The sequence below is a fragment of the Mercenaria mercenaria genome, unplaced genomic scaffold (genome assembly GCF_021730395.1).
Source record: "Mercenaria mercenaria strain notata unplaced genomic scaffold, MADL_Memer_1 contig_4217, whole genome shotgun sequence".
Classification (NCBI taxonomy): domain Eukaryota; kingdom Metazoa; phylum Mollusca; class Bivalvia; order Venerida; family Veneridae; genus Mercenaria; species Mercenaria mercenaria.
The window spans coordinates 32,312-56,694 of NW_026462430.1; the positions used below are offsets into that span (position 1 = coordinate 32,312).

General features: G+C 34.6%; 1 protein-coding gene across 1 annotated transcript in view; it reads right to left on the reverse strand.

Annotated features, from left to right (window-relative positions):
* The window catches only part of LOC128553701 (uncharacterized), a 54,473-nt gene extending 30,701 nt beyond the window's left edge, over positions 1–23,772 (reverse strand). The window contains exons 1-4 of the mRNA XM_053534876.1: positions 22,589–23,772; positions 22,051–22,200; positions 20,315–20,515; positions 19,916–20,045 (exon numbers count right to left, since the gene is read on the reverse strand). Coding sequence (XP_053390851.1) covers positions 19,916–20,045; positions 20,315–20,515; positions 22,051–22,200; positions 22,589–23,113 — 1,006 coding nt within the window. The 5' untranslated portion in view covers positions 23,114–23,772. The remainder of the gene's footprint in view (positions 1–19,915; positions 20,046–20,314; positions 20,516–22,050; positions 22,201–22,588) is intronic.
* Positions 23,773–24,383: the final 611 nt, after the last annotated feature.

The window sequence follows — 24,383 nt, forward strand, 5'->3', positions numbered from 1 at the left end:
GACGTTCTATATATTATTGTATTCTCACGCATGTTTGACTCAAAGTCGCCATATGATTCCTAAAAATTATAGACAAAAACATCTAGAAAAGTACGATTTTGTCCTTTTTGAATTAATTTGAATCGAGAATGTTGACACGCTCCTTTCCAATCTTACACTAAAACTTAAAAATAGTCTGACTACTTTACATATCTATGCAGCATACTGATAAAGTGTAATGTAAACATAAAACATGACAAGGCTGAATGGGTATGAACAGCAAACTTTAGATTTGAGAAATCTTTACATAGTTATTGAATATTTGACAAACAAAATTAATTTTATATTTTCAAAAGATTTGTAGATCTCCTCATCCATTTTTAATTTATAGCTCTAAATCCAGTCTGGGTTAATCATATCGATGTTAGAAAAATTCATTTTTTTATGTTTCTCAAATTTTCACCGAGATGAGGCGGAGTACAAAGCAGACCCTTTTTATGTTGATAGGTCTAGATATTTCATTTTCAAGGAAATGAGGAATATGGACCCGTATCGATTGTTATTACATGATAATATTTACATCTAATAAAGTGTAAGGGACTGAAGGAACCAGACAGAATTGTGTTCTGATGGTACATCCTTACTGCACTTTAACGTGTAAAGACAGGGTAACTTGTTAAGAATAGGGGAGTCGCACTTATTCTACATATATTCAAAATTAATGAAAATATCTCGCGCTGCTCTTTTAAATGTCCGCTCGACATGTATTCTTAAAGATGACTGTGTTTCGCACTTTTTTTTCAACTTTTTAACAACTTTTACCATACCATTTTTTTCTAAATTTTGTATAACTTATGGTATCCCCTCTAGCTCAAGTGGAGACAAATTTCAAAGTGGTGGCCTCTCTATAAAACGTTTGCAGAGAACTCATATTCCCATTAATTTTAATAAAAGAATCATCAAACCATTGGTAAACAATTATAAAACAAAAAATAAAAATGTGAATATCATTTTATCGAGGGTTCCTCAAGTAAACGGATTTAATGATACAAAATTCTAACTTCAACGTTGAAAAAATAAGGTCGAATCCTATGTTTCTGTTTTGAATTTTGCTTACTTCATTCAAAAATAACCTTGGGGCAGATGTAAAACCTACCTAACTTTCTTCCGCGGTATGTAATCTAAAGAGTGAAAGCAAAAATGAGAAATTTTACCGCATGTAACTCAATATTTTACTGGTGTGTAACTCTACCCCTTCTGTTTAAGTAGTAAATTCACTTTGAACAGCAAGAAATTGCTGATCAAATTATTTTTTTTTCCATTTTTGTACAATAAATCAATCATAAGTCTTGAAAGAAGTAAAATCTTACTAGAAAAAAAATCGAAAATAAGAAAAAAAAATTGGTCCCAGCAGGGCTTAAACCTACGCCCCCCTGAGTATTGCAGCAAAAGTGGGTTTATGGCAGGAATTGAATACTCTTCAAAAAGGAGGTACACTATTACGCCTCTACTACCTTAAAAGAACTTGTCGAAATAACTAAAGATGGGAACAGAGAACTACTTAATGTGTGCCATCATGTAGAGAGACACTTGTCACAACTATCCGACGATATGGACAGTGAAGTCTCTGAAGTATCTGATCCACCCCAGGTATGTGAACCTGAAGGCTCTAAAACAAATGAAACGTTTTGTAACAACAAAATCCTGGAAATTAAGAAAGTTCATCATCAAAATATGGAAAAAGTCTGTGAATGAAAGGAAACAGGTTTATTGGAACTCTATAAAATTTAAAAACACAGCAATGATATATGATGGTTGGTTGAAAAAGTAATGCCCAGTAATTCCCAGAAAATACCGTCCAAAAATAATCACAGGAGAGCATGAAGAGGATAAAGAAATCAAAAAAGAAACTGCCCTCAGAGCGTTTGAGGCTGACATCAAGGTATTGTATAATAAATCACACCAACAAGAAAATAAATTCAAACAAATAGATACAGAAATGATTGCTATCTTCCAAAGAAAAGCTACTGGTGAAATATATGAGAACTTGAGAAGGATGTGGTTTGATGAATGCCAAAAACAAGAAGAAAAGTCTAAGACTATATGGCCAGGGAAATTGAACTGGCTTAACAAATACGAGAATAATTTCGGCTCTGAAGTATTCGTCAAGAGCAATATAACAACCCCATCTAACAGAGTTCAAAAACCAAGACAGAGAGTGGAGAATAGTGCAAGAATGTCTAATAGCTCACCACAAAACGAACATCATAGATCTGAAGTTACAGACCTGTCCGTAAATACGAACAGAGAAAATGTACCAGGGAGAAGTGTAAATAACAATCCCCAAAGAAGAATGAATAAGCAACACAGTATGAATTATAACAGAAGACAACATAGAAGGGATAAAAATCCGCCTATTGATAACCCATATATACAAAGCAGACCCGTTAGAAGACAAGGAATCACACACTTTTGAAAAAACGTAAGGAAGTCTTTTTTAAAACAATTTCCATTCGACAAAGATGGTGGCGGGAACAAAAACACAGAAAACAACGACGAAACATACAGGAAAATACTCGGATAAATCGAACAGACAATCAAGTTAACCCTAAGGTAATTAATCTTTCGACGATAGATTTAAGTAATAATGAAGTTAATTTATTAACTAAGGGTCTTAAGTTGACGCCAACCTCCAATGGAAATAAAATAGTACTTCAGACTGATATCAAAGAATTATGTCGAAAATTAAGATTGAGTGAATTATTTCACAAAGACGAGGAAGCACAGACAACAGAAGATATGCCTCTAGTCAGTAATAAAACTGGATGGAATCCTCCTAAAAGCAAAGACAAGGTATTAGAAGAAGTAATTCAATCGTTGAATGAATACCCCACAGATACCAATGCTTCAATTAAAGGTAATTTATCTAAAAACAGGAAAACTGCATTAAAAACACTACTAGATAACAAATCAATAATTATCAAAGAAGCAGATAAAGGCGGAACCGTGGTATGTATGGATAAGAAATATTACAGAGACGTAGTTTTAGAAATGTTGAGTGACACTAGTTATTACGAAAGCATAGATGAACATGCAGATTCCAGAACGCAACGGTTAATACACGATACTATTAATAAGTATGGCAAAGGCCTAATTAAAGATGAAAAAGACTATTTATTAAATTTTGAATACACAACTAGTTATTTCTACGGCTTTCCAAAGATAAATAAAAGTAAGATAATAGCAGATGAACTGAAGAAACAAAACTCAGAAGACATAAAAGTCCCAATCCCAGATGACGTTCATTTCAGACCAATAGTCAGTGGACCTAACAGTGTTACCCAAAGACTCGGCCATTTTCTTGATATTATGCTAAAACCATTTTGTAAAGAGGTCCCCAGTTTCACCAAGGACGACTTAGACATTCTTAACTATTTACCAGAACAGGTCGAAGAGATTTCAACACTCGTAACCTTTGATGTAATAAGCTTATACACAAATATCTCACATGACCTTGGATTGGAAGCGGTTCGTTTTTGGATAGAAAAATACCAGGAAAAGTAGAGACACGTTTTAAAATAGCTTTCATTCTTAAATCTCTTCCGATTGTACTACAGAACAACGTTTTTTATTCTGATGGTAAATTCAACGTCCAGAAAAAGGGCACAGCAATGGGTACGAAGGTCGCTCCAACTTACGCAACATTAGTACTTGGATACTTAGAAGAACACTTTACAACAATATAAAACATAGATACAGTTCTGAAATTTCCAGTTACTTACGCCTTAACTGGAAGCTATTTCTGGATGATTGTTTCTTAATTCTGAACAAGAAAATTAACGCATTAGAATTCTTACAAGAACTTAACAAGTTACATCCAAGTATACAGTTCACATGCAGCGAGAATGATGAAATCATGCCGCTTTTAGATATTTTTGTTAAAAAATCTGGAAATAGTATAACGACAGACTTGTACTGTAAATCTACTGACACACATAACTACTTAAACTTTATAGATTCCTGCCACCTTAAACATACTAAGGTTAATATAGACTTAGCTTCTAGCTTAGCTTAGCTTAGCGTTTAACTTAGCTTCAAGAATAGTCATTATAGTGAAAGATAAACAGTTACAAGAAACACGACTTTCAGAATTAAAGTTACAATTATTGAAACAAAACTATCCGGAAGAAATTATTAAGCAAGGAATATCAAAGGGGAAATTAAAAGGACCTATAGCAACGAATGGTCGCGAAAATCAAACATCGGATTATTATGTCATTCCATTTGTAACAACTTTTAACCCACGTAATAAGAACATGTCACCGGCAATACAAACATGCAAAGCAATGCTACAGAACAGTGACAGGATGAAAAGTGTTTTACAACAGAAAAGAATAATAAATAGTAAAAGGCATCCTAAAAGCTTAAACCACATTCTTTCGAAATCGAAATTTGATATGGTGGAAAATATCGCGACAGTTTCAGAGAAATATTTTGAAACCGGAACTTAATAGCGTTTGTCTATAATTGTTCAGGCCCGCGTGCATGGCGAGCTCATTAAATTTTATTGTATATGTGCAGTGTAACTTTTTTAAGTTTAATTACGGTCCATCCGCCCTTTCAGACACAATGAAGCACATAAGTGCAGTGTTACTAGAATCTCCTCTTTAATTTTTGATGCTATTTCTGAAGTTAGCTATATACCACTTTTGTAATAAAGAACAAGTGGGTAATTTGAATACTTCTTTCTTTTTACAGTATCCATAATTGATTTTTAAGCTATTATTACTTTTTAAGTAATCATCTTGATATTATTTCTTAACTTATTTATCGAGCATAAATATGTTTTAACAACAGTTATTAAGTCCCTTTCTTAAATGGTCTGCCAAGTTTTGTGTGCATGTACACAGGGTATATTTTACATTTTTCTTGAAGTTTGCCGCAACGTCTGTTTACGACGTTTCCCGTAATTTTTGTTATGATGTGACGTCATTGTATTATTTCAAAATGTAAACTGCATGAAGATATATGTACAATTGAAAGCGCTTGCAGTGAAGAATTAAAATAATTGAAAAAAAACAAAACAACACGGAAGTCTACTGCTGCTAATTCCTTGCAAATTGAACTTTTATTTATTTTATACCTGCACAAGGATTTTACTGACTTTATATATATATTGTCTTTCTTTTGTCTTTTGAAGACCCAACAATTGACCGAAAATGACTCAATAAGCCACCATTCGACCCAACAGCTACGGAATGAATCTTATTGCAGACCCAACAACTTACCTATTTTAAGTCTCTCTCTCTCTCTCTCTCTCTCTCTCTATATATATATATATATATTTATATATATGTGTGTGTGTATAAAAGTAAAACATCCAATGGGTTTCCTCTATCTGTATTTCTACCTACGTGATAATATAATGATTATAATATGAAACCGGTAGGTAGACAAATATATATATTTTAAATATATTATATTTCTACCTACCGGTTTCATATAATAATCATCAGGGCAGACATATAAAAAATGTGTACACAACCTTTATATTTTGTATATTATCACGTCATCAATATTTGTTTAGTTTTGGTTTGAAAATATCAAAAAAGTAACGTTCCTTATATAACCTAGCTGAATCATTATTATTATGAAATATATAAAAAGGAAAAATGAAATATTATGGGTCCATTGTAGAGCATAGATCTAAATGTTCACTAACAGGCAATTGTCTTGTTGATGGGTCTCTTATTTGCTGATCATGAACTGTCCTTTTGTTTCTTAATTTATCACCTGTTTGTCCAATATGAAACTCTTTGCTTCCATTGCAAATCAAAACACACAAAACATTTTGGACAGTACAATCCACGTTTTCTTTTATATGAAATATTTTATTATGTAATTTTAAAGTAGAACCTCCTATAATGTGTTTATATAACCCAAAGCGTGACTAATTACATTTTTTAACTGAAGGTGGGGGAAAATGTTCATTGAATTCTGATTAAGCTAGAATACGTTTAAGTTTTTTAGGTAATTGTCTTTTGCACATTTATTTGGTATTATCTAAATCTTTTTTCATAGTGAAATCAGAATTGAAAATTTCCATGTTATTTTTTAAAATTTCAAAGAATTCTCTATTTTCAGGATTAAATGTAGAAATATTTGTTGTGATTTTTTCTTCTTTATTTTCCTTTACTGTTAATAAAGTCCTTTTGGGTATTTGTATAGCTTTAATAATTCCTGTTTTAATAGCATGTACTGGGTATTTTTTTAAATCAAATTAGAAGCTAATTCTATTAATCTTGTGTTAAGTATATTTTTGTCCGAAATAATAGTACACAGTCTACGAGCTAAAGAAAAAGAAATATTAGTTTTAGTATGTTTAGGGTGACAAGACTTGAAATTTAAAAACTGTTTAGAATCATTAACTTTAAAGTAATTATCTGTGGAAATTACAGTTTCTTCTTTTATAACTAAAATATCTAGAAAAGGCAGACTACCGGCACTCTGTTGCCTTTTAAAACATATATCTTTATGAAGTGAATTCAGCATTTTTTTCAAATAGTTCAAAATCATCAAATTATAGTTTCCAAAATTATAAAACAATCACCCAAGTATCTTTTCAACTGTTCCAAGATATGATAAGCAAATTGTTCATCCATTAATTGTTTCACTTTTTCATATAATTGTTCTTCCAAAAAACCAAGGACCAAAGTGACATATGTAGGTGCAACTTTTGTGCCAATAGCTTTGCCTTTAGTTTGATTTAAATACAAAGAATAAAAAAAGGGGAGGGGTGGGGGGGGGGGGGGCAGGAAAGTAAGTGGCAATATCAAAGAATAGCTCAAATTAAAATAAATAAATAAATAAATAAAAAATAAAATGAAATAAAATAAACCAAAAACTGCCAAAGCGCCAAACTGATGTGCAACCAATTTTGTTGGTAAATGTAAATGTTTTCATGCCTTTAAGTACGGAAGAGCATTAGTGTCAGGTGGATGTTACATATTAAATCGAAATTATAATACTAAGAATACTTTCTCGAACATTAGCCTTACTCCCTCGAAATTTAGATAGACTAATCTCGAAATGCAAAGGAAATAGAAGCTTGCTTTCTAATTGTATTAAAATATGTCTCATTTCCTTTTATAAAAAGGGAGATAATTGTATCAATACTGCAACGATAAGTTTAAAATAACTCTCTGGGGATCGGTGATTTGTTAGTATTTCATGGCGAAGGCATTCAGTTGTGATTTGTAGTTTCTCAGAAACTAACGCTTTGATTATCATAAATAGATATTTGTTGCAAATATGGCTACGTATATAAAGAGGCATAATTTCATCAAAATAAGATTAAGTGTCATGTAACACATGCCATCCAAATAACATGATCATGGCAGAGAAACGTGTGAAGTTCATTCAGTTGTCATGTATAGTTACTGAGATACTATCTCACTGGTAATCGCAATTAGAATGTTGTTGAAAAATGGCTTGATATTTTTCTTTGTTTTTAAAACAAAATGATAGCAAGAGCTATTACCATTAGAAGGCATGCGTGAAGTTGAATGTAGTTGTGACGTATAAAAATTGAGATATAAACTTGCTGAGAGTCCTTAACAAGCTCTAAACAGGACGCCGTGTGATGCTTTTTATATCTTTTTATGACTATTTCCACCTAAATGTTGCAATTTCAATGGCAAACGAACTAACTTTCCCTTCCGTGCGTATTATACCCAAAGTGGCTATCCAATGTGACTTTTTCTAAGACAGGCTCACGTCGAATATTATATTTAGCCTCGATCCAGGTAGTTTTTTTATATTTCCATTTAATCCTTGACGACAAAAATGTCGAGCGGTTTTCGAACATAGCAATGTTTTATGTATACACCTTGTAGTTTTTTCCAAACATTTAAAGATGCATTTTTGAGACTTCGCCTAAAGTAGTGAATATTTTGGTCTTTGTGTACAAGACTTGAGCTAGGTTATGTCCATACACAAATACATTATCTAACTCGGAATCTATCCTTGAAAAAGGAGATCTTACATGTATGGTGGCTAATTTGTGCCGTTTCACCGTTTCAACTCGGGAGCTTGCGACCCCGCCAAGTAAAATTATGAGATTTAAGAAGTTTAAATGGTGGAGTTTGGCCCCTGCCGTTTAGAGCCATAAATTTCGACATTCGATATACACTCTTGCCTTTCCATCATCTTAAATCTCGTGTGTTCATCCCTTGACCCCGCCTAGTGAAACCTTAACAATTAAAGGTAAAGGTAAATTTTATTTACCGTCGCTTTGTTAAACAATTAACGTAAGCTCTATAGAGCTTTTGAACGACCCTATTTTAAGAACAGTTAAAAACATTTACATATTACCGCAAGCATTTTGCTGGTACCCATTTACAGCTGGGTCGACTGAGACAATCGTGATAAAGTGCCTTGCCCAAGGACACACCGCAATGGGAGTAGCCAGGATACTAACCAGGGGCCTTCACCTCCCTAGGAAAGCGTATAAGCCCTCTCGACCAATGCGTCCACACAATTAAGTCATATGAGGGCGGAACTGCGAAAATACGATAATTAGCAACCAAACAAGAGTCCTTATTAGCATCTTTTCGCTCCTTGACCCCCACCATAATATCTCCTAAATCACGACTTTTGGTCCTTTGCTCCCGCTAATCAGCGTGTTTTTGTCATGTGCCATCGAAGTTTTGCAAGTTTTCGCCCAGCGACCGTACCGTTTAACGTCTTAAATCTCAACTTTTGCCTTGTTCTCTTTCTACTAGCTGAATAATCCAAAGAAATACGCGATAGTAGATATCTAAAATTATTATTCTTCTGGAACCGTCTATACTAGTAGTTTGTATATTACAATTAGTTTGACCGGAAAATGATGATGAAAATAAAGTAAAAATGTAAAACTGATGGCAGGTAAGTATAATACTTAATCAAAGTTGCAAGGAAATTAATAGTTTACAATTTACTAGTACTTATCATGATATGTCAACTATCAAGGTCTTAACGATAAAGTACTCATGTACCGCTTTTTAAAAACTAGACAACCAATGATCTATATTAGTAAAAGGAATACTATAATACCTCGCAAGTTAATCACTTGATATCTAAGGAGCATACAATATAAAACACGGCATCACCTCATTATAATTTAATGCATGTAATCTTTTCTAGAGAAGATTTTAAGTCCCATAAGGATTTTATCTGTTTTGAATAATTGAACCAAATAATTGAAACTATGGCATATATATATGTTCGTAACAAATATGTGGCAGCAACGTTATCAACAAAGTCATTATTATTCTTTACTCCCACCCTGACTAAATCCACAACTGCCGTATCCAAAAATAATTGCTTGGAATGTCAGTTTATATTTATTTTCTTAAGGTGGATTGTGGAGCAAGTCCTACAACTGATATCAATCACTTTCGACAGCATATTCCTGATGGAAACTGTCGCTGCAAATGTATAGGAGAAGAGAAGCCAGATTGGGCTGTTACCAAAGGAGCTTCTGGAACAATTTTGCAAGTCTTTGGTTTGGCGGGGCCATGGATCGAAGCCACAACCTCTCACCGTCGAAGCGGACGCTTTAACATTAAGATACTGAGTTCGTTTAGAACGTTGAACTATATAACAAAAACAATATAACCTTATACTATTAATCAAAAATGTTGGGCTACTTTAAGATTTCATTCCAACAAAAGGGGTTTCCGTTCATTAGTAATTGATAGAAGAGATTACTACAGTATAAGCCTTCCTGTGTCGTTTAAGATTGCTATGCTGTATGATATATTCAAGCAATATTTTCCTAGAATGTTTTTAAGAAGCCATTCCCTTGGGAAGCCATCCATTATCTTTGAGAAAACATTTTCTATTGGAATGATAAGAACTTTTTATACTTCCATAAACATGTTGCTTATGTAAATTCCTTATTGAAACATATTAATATTAGTAATACTTGACTTTATGTATTTCTACTCAAAATACTTTTAAGTATGGTACAGAAGCGAAAATCAAGGACACACTGATGGTTGGTTTAGTGACTGAAATGCGACGGGATCATCTATTTTGCATGTACAGTCATCATATGAAGTTTCTCAAAATATGAATTGGAAATAGTATCAATGTTCTGACCCCTTTGACCTTGACCTTTGATAGGGTGACCAAAACCAATAAAGGTCATCTATTCTGCATGTTCTGCCGTCCAGTGAGGTTTGAAAGTTTTGGGTCAATCACTTGTCAAGTTATTGACCGGAAACGGGTTTCCATGTTCTAGCCCACGTGACCTTGACCTTTGATACTGTAACAGTGACCCCGAAATGAATAATGGTTACAACCCATTAAGAAGAAGTTTCCTGTTTGCCAGTTTGCAGTCGTTTACTTGTGAATCACTCAAACACCTGTTTGCCCTCCTGACATCGGTACGTGTGTTTGAAGCTTACCCGACATGTCATCGGGAGTTGCGCGTGTACATTTCAGTATGGACGGAGTTTATCGATAGGCATGATGGCAAACACTCGGTTAGGCCCAAATCAAAATTTTGTTTGTTTTCCGCTATATTTGTTTTTATTTCTGCTTATTTAAATATTTCTGCATAAGCCTATCGAATTTGTAGTCTTGCTATTGCTTTTAAATTCATAGAGTGCCCTTATTCGGTAAAAGTTTTACGTGGTTTCGGTTTTCTCAAAACAATTTCTGGAATAAAAGATGTAATATTGGTAATAAACGGACTTAGTCGACTATTACATCAGTGCATGACTATTGGTTTGTTTTACTGTGTTATGCACTAATGTAATAGTCGACTAAGTCCGTTTATTTGACTTTGACATGCGCACTCGTGTACAATAAACGTGCGTATGCCATGTATAGGAGAGCACAATGCCACGAAATAACATCTACTTTTATTATTATTGTGATTTTATTTCATTATATCCAACAACAGAAACAAAAACTAAATTCGAATTAATGTAAATCAAGTATGTCATTTTGCGCTGTATTGAAAAGACAACGTTTGTGGTCATGGCAGCGAAATGGAGAAAAAAACACTGTCGGAAATATCGCTTTTTTAATTTGTGAAAATTTTATAACAGACCGTTGAAAAATGAGGGGTGGCGCATTCTATAATAAACGAGGAAAAGATATTATGCTTTTATTTTACCTCACATAAATGTCCAATGCAAATTTCCCATTAGTTTAACTTGAATAATATATCATATTCCACAGTGATTTTATATCACATGCGCAAAATCGTTATTTTCAATTTCTGCGCAGGTGATATGATCCATAATTTCATATCACATGCGCAACAGCGTTATTTTGTTTTTCTGTGCATGTGATATTATTTTTTCATATCGCCCGTTGAGAGATTGATTTCAGACGAGGCGCTTAAATAATTATACGTTAGGATTAAATTTCCCTTTTCTGGTGCTCTTGCATGTGCGAACACGGTCGAATTTTCTTTTTTATGCTACGTGCAAAATATTTCGAAAACAAGTTTTCATCAAATATTGAATCGAAACTACCACAATAAGTTTGGAAATGATCTAACTAAGAAAATGAGTTCTCAAACTATATGTTTCATTTAGAAAAAAGAAATTTATCGCCTTTTTTCGAATGCTACTGATTGACGCAATGTTGAAATATTACAATAAATATAGGGATCAGCGATATGTAAACGTCTCGACTAAATCTATCAAAAAGGTCTTATTTCACAGCAAAGTCGTCACAAATTATGAGTGCTAACAAGTAAAGACTCTATAATTCTGTCTTCATTATTTGGTTAGTAATTACTTTTTAATGTTAAATATATTATTATGTTGATTTTCCAGTAAATGCTTTGTCCCTTATAAGCATAAGCTTTGGGTATAATAAAATAAATATTGCATTCCTGAGAGGGTAATATGAAAAATGTTCACCCCTAGAAATATGAATATAGACCTCGGCTGGCGCCTCGGTCGATAATCATATATCTCGCGGTGAACATTTTTCATATCACCCTCTCAGGAATGCAATATTTATACACTTAAACATATATTTGTTATCGGTAATATGTCATTTGTTACGACATTGACAGAAAGGTATCAGTGTCTGATTCATGGAAGTGTCACATACATAGCGAAACATGTTTTATGAGGACTGTGTTCTCAAATATGTGATCCAACGTTAAAAAAATCCTTAACTGCAATTTTTACACGTCACATGTTTTCTCTGCAAAGACGTTACGAAAAAATTGGATGTAACTGTTGTGCGCTGGGGATTGTACCTATTTTTCAGTCGAATCTTCCCATCGCCAAAACCAGTTTGCATCTCAAACAGCTGTTGCTAAACATGTCATAATGGTGAGCTTATTTAAAGCTAATGGTGGGTAAATGATTTCAGAGATATCCTTTTTTCCGCATTCGAAATACTTTTGACAAGATCAGTGTGCGACTTTTGTCAAAAATTCGATTTATACTTTAATAAAAACACAAGTAAGACTTTTTTAGACGTGGATAATTAATATTTCATATGCTTTTTCTGAACAGTTTCTGTCTTATTATTCATAACAATCGTCAATATTAAAAAAATCGTATGTCCAACATATATCACAAAGTGGTAATTTTCGCGTTATACCCATATTTAATAAAAGTGTTTTTGAAACCTGTTTTGCCGAGACATGCACCACACGACATCCTTATCCTTAGTTTTATGGAACTGCTTGAAATTCTTTCAAAATTGTATTTTGTTGAAACAGTGTCTTATACATTATCTACAATAACGCCATTCTGCTTTTTATTATTAAGAACGACACACTTTCTGAATGTTTCGTAAAACAGGAGGTAGCTTATACGTGTTTTGGCGGGAAAGTTGAACGTGCCTTCCATGATGTGCATATGTTGACGTTACATTTTCGTGTAAAATGAAATGTTGAACTTTCATACTGCATTTGAACAGTTATCTTAAATTAGAAACCAATAGATAAAACAAACAATTTTTTATTTGCCTACACGCTTGTCATTGCGAGAGTAAACGACAGCTGGCGACTGTGACGTATATACTGCGGCGATATCAAACTATCGGTTTTTTGTTTGAAGTTGTTCAAAGTGAAACGCGGGAAAATTGTCAAACGGGAAAGATCTTCTTAACGGGTAGTATCTATTCTGCATATCCAATCATCATATGAAGTTCCGGGTCTAGTGATTCTCAAGTTATTGATCAAAAATTGTTTTCAATGATCAGGTCCCTGTTACCTTGACCTTTAATAGAGTGACCGAAAATCAATAAGGATCATCTACTCTGCATGTCCAATCATCCTATGAAGTTTCAACAATCTAAATTTTATGGTTCTCAAGTTATTGATCGGATTTTGTTTTTATTTTCAGGCCTCCGTGTCCTTGAACTTTGATGAAGTGACTCCTACAGCAATACGGGTCATTTGCTCTGCATGTTCAATCAACCTATGACGTTTCAACATTCTATGTCAAGTGGTTCAAGTTATTGATCGGAAACTGTTCCAATCTTCAAGCCATTGTGACATTGCTCTTTGATGGAATGACCCCAAAAACAATAGGAGTCATTGACTCCGTAACCCCTATAACCATATGCAGTTTGAAGGATCTAAGTCAAATGGTTCTCCAGTTATTGATTGAAAATGATGTGTGACGGATTTTTGCCGCTGTGACCTTGACCGTTGATGGGGAGACCCCAAGACCAATAGGAGTCATCTACCCTTCATGTATGGGGCGGCGGGGGGGGGGGGGGGGCTGGGGGTGATATAAGAATTTGTCTTTAGGCTTAGTGCTATAAATTATGTTACTGATCCGGAGTTTCGCAGCCGTGTTAGCCCCAGAGGTCCGGCATCAACTCTTCGGTCGCAGCAACTTTCAGTGTAATCTTCTGTAGATTTCTGCCTTCTTGTGAATCATCTCCCAAACTTTTCGTTGGATAGCTTGATCCTCACTTCCGGTATTGTTCGCGAAGTGTCATTAAGGACTGAGTCCGCCGTCATTAAATTTAATCTTGATAAGAAATGTTCAATAAACTAAGCATCGTTAATTTTTGGTGATATGTGAGTGATAAATGTAAGCAGAGTATACGCTGTTGTCATTTGTTTTGCGATTACAATTTATGGTTGTGACGTGATCTGACGGTTCAGGTGTCTTCAAAATTAGAAGAGGCGTAGGTAAGCGGATGGTCATTCAGTATAGATTGAATTTCATTGATAAGTATTTGGTGCGTTTCTATACTGACATATTTTATTCCAATGACTTTTTCAACGGTAATCTCTGAGAGTCCAATAAGACGTTACCGTCCACATTCATACCAGGGCGCTAGCAGACCAGAAGATCGGAAAAAGGCTACATTATTGAGGTGACAAAGCTTGAAAAGTGGTTGCGCCTTCAGAAACCAGCAAGTTTGGTATGAACTTCCGGAAAAAATCGTATGAAAGCTTGGATCAATAACTCCTTAGTATTGTTTCGAACAACAGTAGAACGCCTCTAAACCGAATAGCCACTAATCCGGAGCAAAAGTTCAGAGATTTTTATTTAGTAAAGCAAGATTTTGTTTGTGGAATGTGTGCTATAATACTTTAATGCATTAAGAAACCTGATTGATTTTATATATTGATCTTGTTCAGGTACTGATTGTAACAACATCATGAAAGATTTTATGAACATATTGCTGAAAGTAGGGTAAATTATTGTAATCAAGAAACAAGAGGACCAAGATGGCCCAAGGTCGCTGATCATTAAAACCGGAGCAAAATCTTGAGTAAAAACAAGTATTTTCTTTGATTTGACTTATTGACCTACATTTTGACTCCAGATGACCAATATTTGAACTTGACATAGATTTCATCAAGGCTATCATTCTGACTAAATTTCATGAATATCAGTAGAAAAATACAGCCTCTATCGCATACTCAGGGTGTTTCTTTGATTCAACCTAGTGACCTATTTTTTGACCTTAGATGACCCCTATTCTACCAAATCTTTGTCAAGTAAATCATCCAGACTTAATTTCAGGAAGATCAATTAAATAATACAGCTTCTATCGCATACACAATGTTTTCCTTTGATTTGACCTAGTGACCTACTTTTTGACCCCAGATAAACCATATTCGAATTTGACCTACACTTTATCAAGACAATCATTCTGACCAAATTTCATGAAGATCATACAAAATACAGCCTCTATCGCATACAAAAGGTTTTTCTTTTATTTGACCTAGTGACCTACTTCTTGACCAAAGATGACCCATATTCCAACTTCATCAAGGCTATCATTCTGACCAAATTTCATGAAGATCAGTAGAAAAATACAGCCTTTATCGCATACACGATGTTTTTATTTGATTTAACCTAGCAACCTACTTTTTAACCCTAGATGACCTATATTTCAATTCTACAAAAACTTAATTTCGTGAAGATCAATTGTATAATACAGCCTCTATCGCATACACAAGTTTTTTCTTTGATTTGACCTAGTGACGTACTTTTTGATCAAAGATGACCCATATTCAAACTTGACCTAGATTTCATCAAGGCAATCAATCTGACTTAATTTCAGGAAGATCAATTAAAAAATATAGTCTCTATCGCATACACAAGGTTTTGCTTTGATTTGACATACTGACCTAGTTTTAGACCCTAGATTCAAACTCGGCTAGACTTTATTATGGTTATCATTCTGACTTAATTTCAGGAAGACCAAATGAGAAATACAGCTTCTATCGCATACACAAGGTTTAGTGACCTACAGAGGGCCCTTATTCAAACAGGACCTACACTTTATCAAGACAATCATTCTGGCTAAAATTCATAAAGATTAATTGATAAATACAACCTCTATCGCATGCACAAGGTTTTTCTTTGATATGATCCGGTGACCTACTTTTTGACCCTAGATGATACATATTCGAAGTTTACCAAGATTTCATCACTCAATCATTCTGGCCAAAATTCATCAAGATTTATTGAAAAATACAACCTCTATCGCATACACAAGGTTTTTCTTTGATATGATCTAGTGACCTACTTTTTGACCCTAGATAACCCATTTTCAAACTTGACTTAGGTTTCATCAAGGTAATTATTCTGACTAAAATTCATGAAGATTGAGTGAAAAATACAGCCTCTATCACATACACAAGCTTTTTCCTTGATTTGTTCTAGTGACCTTTTTTTGACTGCAAATGACCCATATTCCAACCTGACCTAGACTTCATCAAGGCAATCATTCTGGCCAAAATTCATGAAGATTTATTAAAAAATACAAACTCTATCGCATACACAAAGTTTTTCTTTGATTTGACCTCGTGACCTACTTTTTGATCCCAGATGAGGACTAAGTTCTAGTTTTAGGACTAACTTACTAACCCTAACCCTAAACTAAGTAACACTAAACCTTACTCTAAAACGAAAAGTCGAAATGTATGCGATAATATCGCGAACTTATCGGCCAAAGAACTGGCTAGAAAAGTAGAAGTTATGACTTAAATTTATACTTTTCGCCCTACAAATTCAGTCGATAAGCTGACATTTGCACGATAATTGTCGCGTTACAAACTTCGACTTTTCAACTTTTCGAGGAAATATCTTAGCACGAGAAGTTGAAATTAGCACTCTTAATTTCTACTTTTCGCGCTTGATTCTACATCGAAAAGTTGACGTTTGCACGACAATTGTCTAGTCAATTCTTCAAGATTTCGACTTTACGCGGTAAATTTATAGCACGAAAAGTTCAAAATAGATGCTTAATTTCAAATTTCCGCGTATCTGTTTAGCCGAAAAGTCGATGGCGGAAACAGGATTTCATACTTACGTGAATTTACTGACGCTAGAACAAATAGGTGTATTACAGTATCGTCCCGGACCAGGCGATGTTGGCCCAGGCGATGTTTGCAGTCGTGTTGAATCTGACTTCATACTTGAAATATCGCGGGAGTAAGTAGGCGCTTAACATCTTCCCTATATGTAGATAGCTGATGTGATTTTCTTCTGTCGGTCTGCAGTTCACATGTTGTAATGAATTACATAGTAGCCCGCTCTCTGTATATCCGGTAAGCTTTGTTTACGGTAAATTTATAAATGCCGCATTATGTATAGCACTGCTGCCTTCCTGAATGTGTCGCTTGCTTTGTGTTATCTACATGACCAGGTTCTATTCTTTGGGCCTCCGTGGCCGAGTGGTTAAGGTCGCTGACTCCAAATCACTTGTCCCTCATCGATGTGGGTTCGAGCCTCACTCGGGGCGTAGAATTATTCATGTGAGGAAGCCATCCAGCTGGCTTACGGAAGGTCGGTGGTTCTACCCAGGTGCCCGCTCGTGATGAAATAATGCACGGAGGGGCACCTGGGGTTTTTCTCCACCATTAAATCTGGAAAGTCGCCATATGACCTATCATGTGTCGGTGCGACGTTAAATCCAAAAAAAAAAAAAAAAAAAAAAAATGTTCTATTCTTTGTCATTCCTGTCTGCAGCAATATTTTTACTTTTCCAGATACACCACTAGTTATTATCACATATCTATGAAGGAGCTGTCTCCCACAAGGGAGTTGTTGGGGTCTCCGTGGCCGAGTGGTTAAAGTCGTTCATTTAGAATCACTTGCCCCTCACCGTCGTTGGTTGAATTCTTCATGCGTGAAATCCATCCATCTGGCTTACGGAAGCTTGGTGGTCTACCAAGGTGCACACCCGTGATGAAATAATTCACGGTATAAAGTCGCCATCTGACCTGAACTTGTGTCGGTTCAACGTTCAATATAACAAAATAAACAAATAAATGGAATCATTCCGTTCAGGCAGTATGTGTAAAACTGGTTTGGTTTGAATGTAAGTATTTCAATGCACTATCTTTTCAATATTGCGGTCGAGAATTTCACTCACCCGATTGGTAACAAAATGCAACATCCTCTTTATTATAAATAGCCTGTAAAGGACGATTTGACTGTCAGACCAAAATATAGTGCTAGGTATGGTGAGGTATGACTGTCAGTGGGGAGATTAACATGCGCCAATTAAAACCGCCAAGTCTAGTTGTGGAGGGGTAAGTGACACCAGGGGTACAACTCTATTCTTTGTCATCTTTAATCTTGATTGTGCCTCGGAAGGCATTTCCGTTCAATTTCAAAATAGCGTCAACAAAAACATGTTTATAAGTTCGTCGTAACATCCGTTGAGGTAGCTAATTGATCCATTTAGCACTTTTCTTGAGGACTTTCCATCCGGAACGGCGTTTAAATGTAGTGGGTCAACACGTCTGTATAATGTTCTTGACATACGAGACTAGATGTAAGCGGGTTTTATTTTTATGATCTCAAAATTAGTCGTTTTGGTTATATCATTTATTAAAGGGAAACCTCCATTAAACGATAACATTTCACTCGTTATCCAAGGGCTTTATTTATGCATTTTGCGTCAAGCACATATTATTCCTTGTCAGCATTGAAGGTACCATTGTTTGATATCCATGGTCTGAAATGCTTACCGGTGTAACGCTCACAGGTGGTAGACGTCAGACGTCTGGCTTCCCGGGAGTAAGTTTTAGAGATCAAATCAATTATCAAACTAGGTAAGAAATTTTCATTTCTAAATATACCTTTTTCTTACATATCGCCTGTTTTGATATTTTTGTTTAAGTGGTATAGCGTTAGTGACATGTAGTAGGCGTTTAGGATCACTTGGGTTTCAAAATTATACTTTTTTTAAAATACACGTGTTAAATAGCATGAAACAATCAAAAATGAAATTTGTATATATTTGCATATGGTTCATGTATTGAACTTAAAGGTATACAACAAAAGCACAATTGTTTACACTGCGTAGATGCAGAAGAGCAAATGTAATGTGAATATGGTCGCGTTGAAACTGGAATATTTTAAATCATTTTATTTCATCTTGGTTCTTATGATTCACCCTCGTCTAATTCATTTCTTCCTTACTACTGTTTCAGGTTATAATTCTGTAAACGCTGATCAGTTTCGGAGAATACAAATTGAAGATCTTTTTAGACCATATATAGCTTAAGCTTTTCATTTACCGTTAGAAATCACATTTATTTTTTTGAGAATTCATTGAAGGGAACACACTTAATATGTCATCATTAATCCATACCATTATTCTTACTAACAGTCGCCTCAAACTCTAGACTTACTGCTATGAATGTGGTATGAAAACCGATTTGATTGTTACGACTCTTAGATTGTCAAACAAGAATTACTGAAACTATCGTCAACACATTCCTGAAAAGAGGCTTAAAAAGACGTGAGCCCGGTGACGGATGATAGCCAGTTTGATTTGCTTAGATATATAAAACAAGTAAATTTCACTTGTAGGCGGGGAAACTGAAAATGAAACAGATAAGTTGTTTCAAAATACGTATTTATGAAAAAAATATGTTAAATCGGTTTACAATTTGAAAGCTGAAATAGACAAATGATAATAAATATGAAAGCAATTGCTGATTCAATGACGTCATAAAACAAATCAGTCGCGGTCCAAAAAGTTACGAATGGATTTTTCCTACATTTTAGACAGGAACTTATTTGTAATACATTTGCTATCTCTTATATGTTTGGGGCATGGGTAACGACCCAGTTTCATCATATTTCATTTAATGTGTAAAAAGGTAAAAATTCAGACGTTTTACCAATATCACTTAGCAACTTTAATTTTTGTTGAAGGAAAAGTTATCTCAAAATACATAAAAAATATCATTTGTTATTTGAAAAGAAAAGAAACACCGATATATCCCAGGCAACGTATTAAATGTTTCCCTCTTTTATTGCAAAAAGTCGAAAGATATCGAATTGCAAGATATGATAATATATAAAGATGAAATATATCAGTTTTCATAGAGAAAAGATAATACACATAATCCACATTTGCTATTTAAATGATACAATGGATACAACAAATATGGTGTTAAATATTGTAAAGTTACCTCGTTTGTGTTTCAGGTAATTACTCCTCATCTGCAGATTTTCTTCAGTATCTTTTAGTTTGGCGATATATTCCAATTTATGCACTCTCTTTTCTAATATTTGTAGTCTTTCTTCATGTGATTCTATTTTCTGAAATTTATAAATCATTTTATGATTTAAACCAATTCACGAACGTCCTTTTCTTTCGTACATATTTAATAGCTTTTACATGTAAGTGTTATTTTTTTCTCACAAAAATGAAGGTTAAACATACTTAAAACAAGATTTGAACATAGTGCTAAATGAACAAATGAGTGTCAGTTTTCATAGTATGAACAAATGAGTGTCAGTTTTCATAGTATTCATGCGATTCAACATTCATATTTTATATTAGGTAATCATACAATGTAAATACATACCTTTTTCTGGTCATCATGTCCGTCTTCAAGCTTTTGTTTTTTCGGCTCTACATTTAGTTTAACAGCATTCATTTCTGAAGTCAAGTCCTCTTTCTGCGTTTCCAGTGTTCTATAAACCTTGATGGCCTCTATTTCAGTTTGAATGACTTGATTTACCTTGGCTTCTTCACTTAGTGTAATGTTTAATTCGTCTTTGAGAATCTGAAATGCAACTTATTCTCATGTTATTCACCCGTAATACAAAGTTTGTCAGTAATTAAGTTTCAAAGCTTTCTTACAAAATATAGTATTTATTTCTTGATACCTATATTTGATTTTTTTTTCGTGTCGTACCGTCTGGAGGCCAGTGCTTTTAATGTCTGAGTGTTAACATAGTTAAATCGTCTGAAGAATTTGCAACACGTAAACATGATAAACTAGATGCCCACGGGCAACATGTTAAGCCGTCAGCTGTCAAAAGGACTGGGTGTTGCACACGACACTCTATCTCATTGAGGCAAACATTTATGCCAAATATAAAAAGAATGCAAGGTTACAATATAAGTTATTTGCAGTAACAACAAAGGGAAGTAAATCTTTAAAAATATATATATTTTAAGTCCACACAAAAATCCTTACCATTAGAGATAGGACAAAGCACACCTCACAATTGGATGTAACATGCATGATGTACTACAGAAACTACAGAAAAGTAGTCTTGATTTTTTCCTACGACCAGTAAATAAAAAAAGTTACAATATAAGCTATCTATAATAACAAGAAAGGGAAGTAATTCTAGGTTCTTGCGCATGACACTCCGTCTCATGATGGTGAACAGTTGTGCCAGGTTACATCAAAATCCCTCTATGCATAAAAAAGAAATGCTCCGGACAAAGACATTCTTGTATCTGACCATTGACCTCTAAGTGTGACCTTGCCCTTAGATCTAAGGACTTGGTTCTTACGCAGTACACTACGACTCATGGTGGGGAACAATTGTGCCAAGTTACATCAAAATCCCTCCATGCACGAAGAAGGAATGCTCAGGACAAAGTCATTATTGAATTTGACCTTTGACATCTAAGTGTGACCTTGACCTTTAAGATAAGAACCTGGGGTTTGCGCATGACACTTTGTCTTACTGAGGTTAACATTCATGCCACATATAAACAAGATTGCTCCATGCATGTCAAAGTTATGGTCCGCACAAACAAATCCGGACGGACGCACGCAAGGACGCACAAACGCACGCACATATACCGAACAGCCACTTGGACAACTATGTCTTCGCTTCCGCAAGCGGGCTTGACAAAATCGGGAGTTCTAGCATATAATTAGTATTTTTTTCACTCGTTAGCAATAAAAATACAGTCCAAATGTTTTTATAACTATTACCGGAACACTCAAATTAGAATTTGAAGACAACATAACATGAGGCGAAACCACGACAGCATGATGCGACAACACGATATTAGTATCGCGTTATCTTATCGTTTTGTCATGTCATCGTTTCGTGCTATCGTGCTACCGCATCGTGTTTTTCTGCTGTCGCATCGTGTTGTCATGTTGTTGCAGTACGATGGTCCTCACGGAACATCTTTGTATTGTTTCTGATGGTGTGACATTTGGTATGATAATGTATAACTATTCAAAACGAATATGCTCTGTTTCCCTTTTGAAAACAACAGCAAAAGCAACATCAATAATCTATCAGAAGGTTCACTCAGTATGGCTACTTTAAGATATTTTTAACAAACCTCTTCTAACTTTTTTACTGCTGCTTGAGCTGCTGAATCAGTACTTAGTATTTCTAGCACTGCTTTCATAGATTCTAGGTATATGGTCACTTCGTCATCCGTCAATTCTTGTGTAGCGTTGTGTAGAATTTCATTTCTTTTGATTCGTGCCTGTATAAGGTTAGTAAATGTTTTGTTTTTTTGTCACAAAATATAACTGTTACTTTTTAATAGCTATTCATTTTTATATCAATAATTATCTCACTGCTTTTAGTAAGGACCATTCATACTATCACAGTTTCCTTATGTATTTGTGTACAAATAAGTCAAGGCTATTGCGTTACTTATAGCCTGTTTTACAACAGTTCAAAATATTGTCTTTAAGTAATTCATGAACTTATTGATCATTTTACATTTCGTCCACAAAATACTGCGGTCAGTAGTTTGAAAAAGAAACTGTACTTATATTGAAAGTCGAAAATATAAAATTAACAAAACTTGATGTGTTGAATTATGCAACAAATGTTAAATAATAGGTAATTATTTTATGTGTACCTACCTGACTGAAAATATCAGTGTGATTTATTGGATCAATTCTGCACTGAAGTTTTGACTCGAAGAACATACCATTTATAATTATACTCAGTAACCCAGACGCATCCGTGGCGCCAGCAGTTTTGTTTGATTCTTTGGCTGTGGTTGTCAGGAAACATTTTGCAAACTGCCAATGGTCTTTGTACCATGTAGAACAATCAGTCGTCCAGTTCGGATCTTTGAAACGGTGCCGATTTACTATTTCGTCATAGATCGTGCCACATGTGGCGCATTGCTTTGTTGCTTTCTTCTTTTTACAGTTGCATTTCATGTTATTCTTCTGAATACACTTTCCGCCGGCATGCGCTGGAACAATTTTTTCTATATCACAACTTTTGCACTTCGTAAGGTTCTTTAAGATTTGTGCATGTTCTGCTCGAACAATATCATTAGTAAATGGGTGGAGACCTTCTTGCAGAAAGTATAATCCGAGGGCTCCTCTCACCCAGTTCCTGTATGGTTTATGGGTTATTTTATCTTTGGCTGACATTGTTCACCAGAGTAGATCAGTTTCGGACAACTTCAGCAAAGTTTTCAGTAAGGAAACCGTACCCTGTAATGAGACTAAATAGAGCAAAGTATCAGAGCATAGATTCCCCAAAGTATAAATGCCAATTCTAAGATAATGCATCAGTCTGTATTTTTGACTGGTGTAACATCTTATATGTCTTACAATGGTTAATTGTGGATATTTACTGTACTTTTCTTCTTCCGGTTTGTTATAAGTCTTGAAATAAGATGCTTTGGACTCAAGTATATACTTGAATGCTATTTTTGGACACCGCAGGTGTATTTTTATACGGTAATTCACGCCACTAATTGTCACGTAGAGAACCTTTAGCGGGTATGCATTTTTCACGGAAAATTTAGGTGAAAATGGTCTGACTCTCTTGTCTTCCTACATGAATATTGTTCATTTTTTGGAGTTAAAAATATTCAAATATCGATTGAAAACTCTATTTTAGACATTTATTCATAACTTTGCCTATTCAGAGCGGTGTAAGCTAAATAATACAAGCTAATTCGCAATTCCGTGTGGTACCTTTTTGGTTCGGTGGAAAGCGTTCATGTTTATCAATAAATTTCTTCAATGAATGTTCTTTAATATCAAGAAAAAGAAAAATGAATTGTTCTTTTGCATTAATATTTTTTTGTTTTGTTTGGGTTCAACGCCGTTTTCTTCAACAATATTTCAGTTTTATAACAGCGGGCTGACCAGTGCAAACGTGTTCTTTGCAAGTTACTGTCAGCTTACCGACCTTAATCAGAAGTAGATGACAAATAATTCCGGACTCAATGTCTTTTATCAAATTGTCACGGAGAATATATCATCGAACTCACAAGCCGATAATTCGTAAATTTCCTCTCTCCCAATTGAGCTAAGCTTTCGGGTCTATTTTGCATTGCAAATCTATGAAACGCCTAAACTGCCTTTGCGTGATAATTATCAGTTCGTCATGTGTCATTTCCAATTTATTCTATACAAATCACAATTTGTTATTTAGATAAAGCAGTTATTTATGTACATTTGCTAATTTGTCCTGTACATATTTCACTTTGTGCTGTGCATTCACTAGTTTGTACAATTTATAGCTCGTCATGTGCATTTTCCAATATATTCTATACAAATCATATTTTGTTATAAAGATAAAGCAGTTTGTTATGTACATTTACTGTTTTGTCCGGTACATTTCTTAGTTTGTGCAGTGCATTCTCCAGATTGTTCTGTAAAATTAATAATTCCTCATGTGCATTTACCA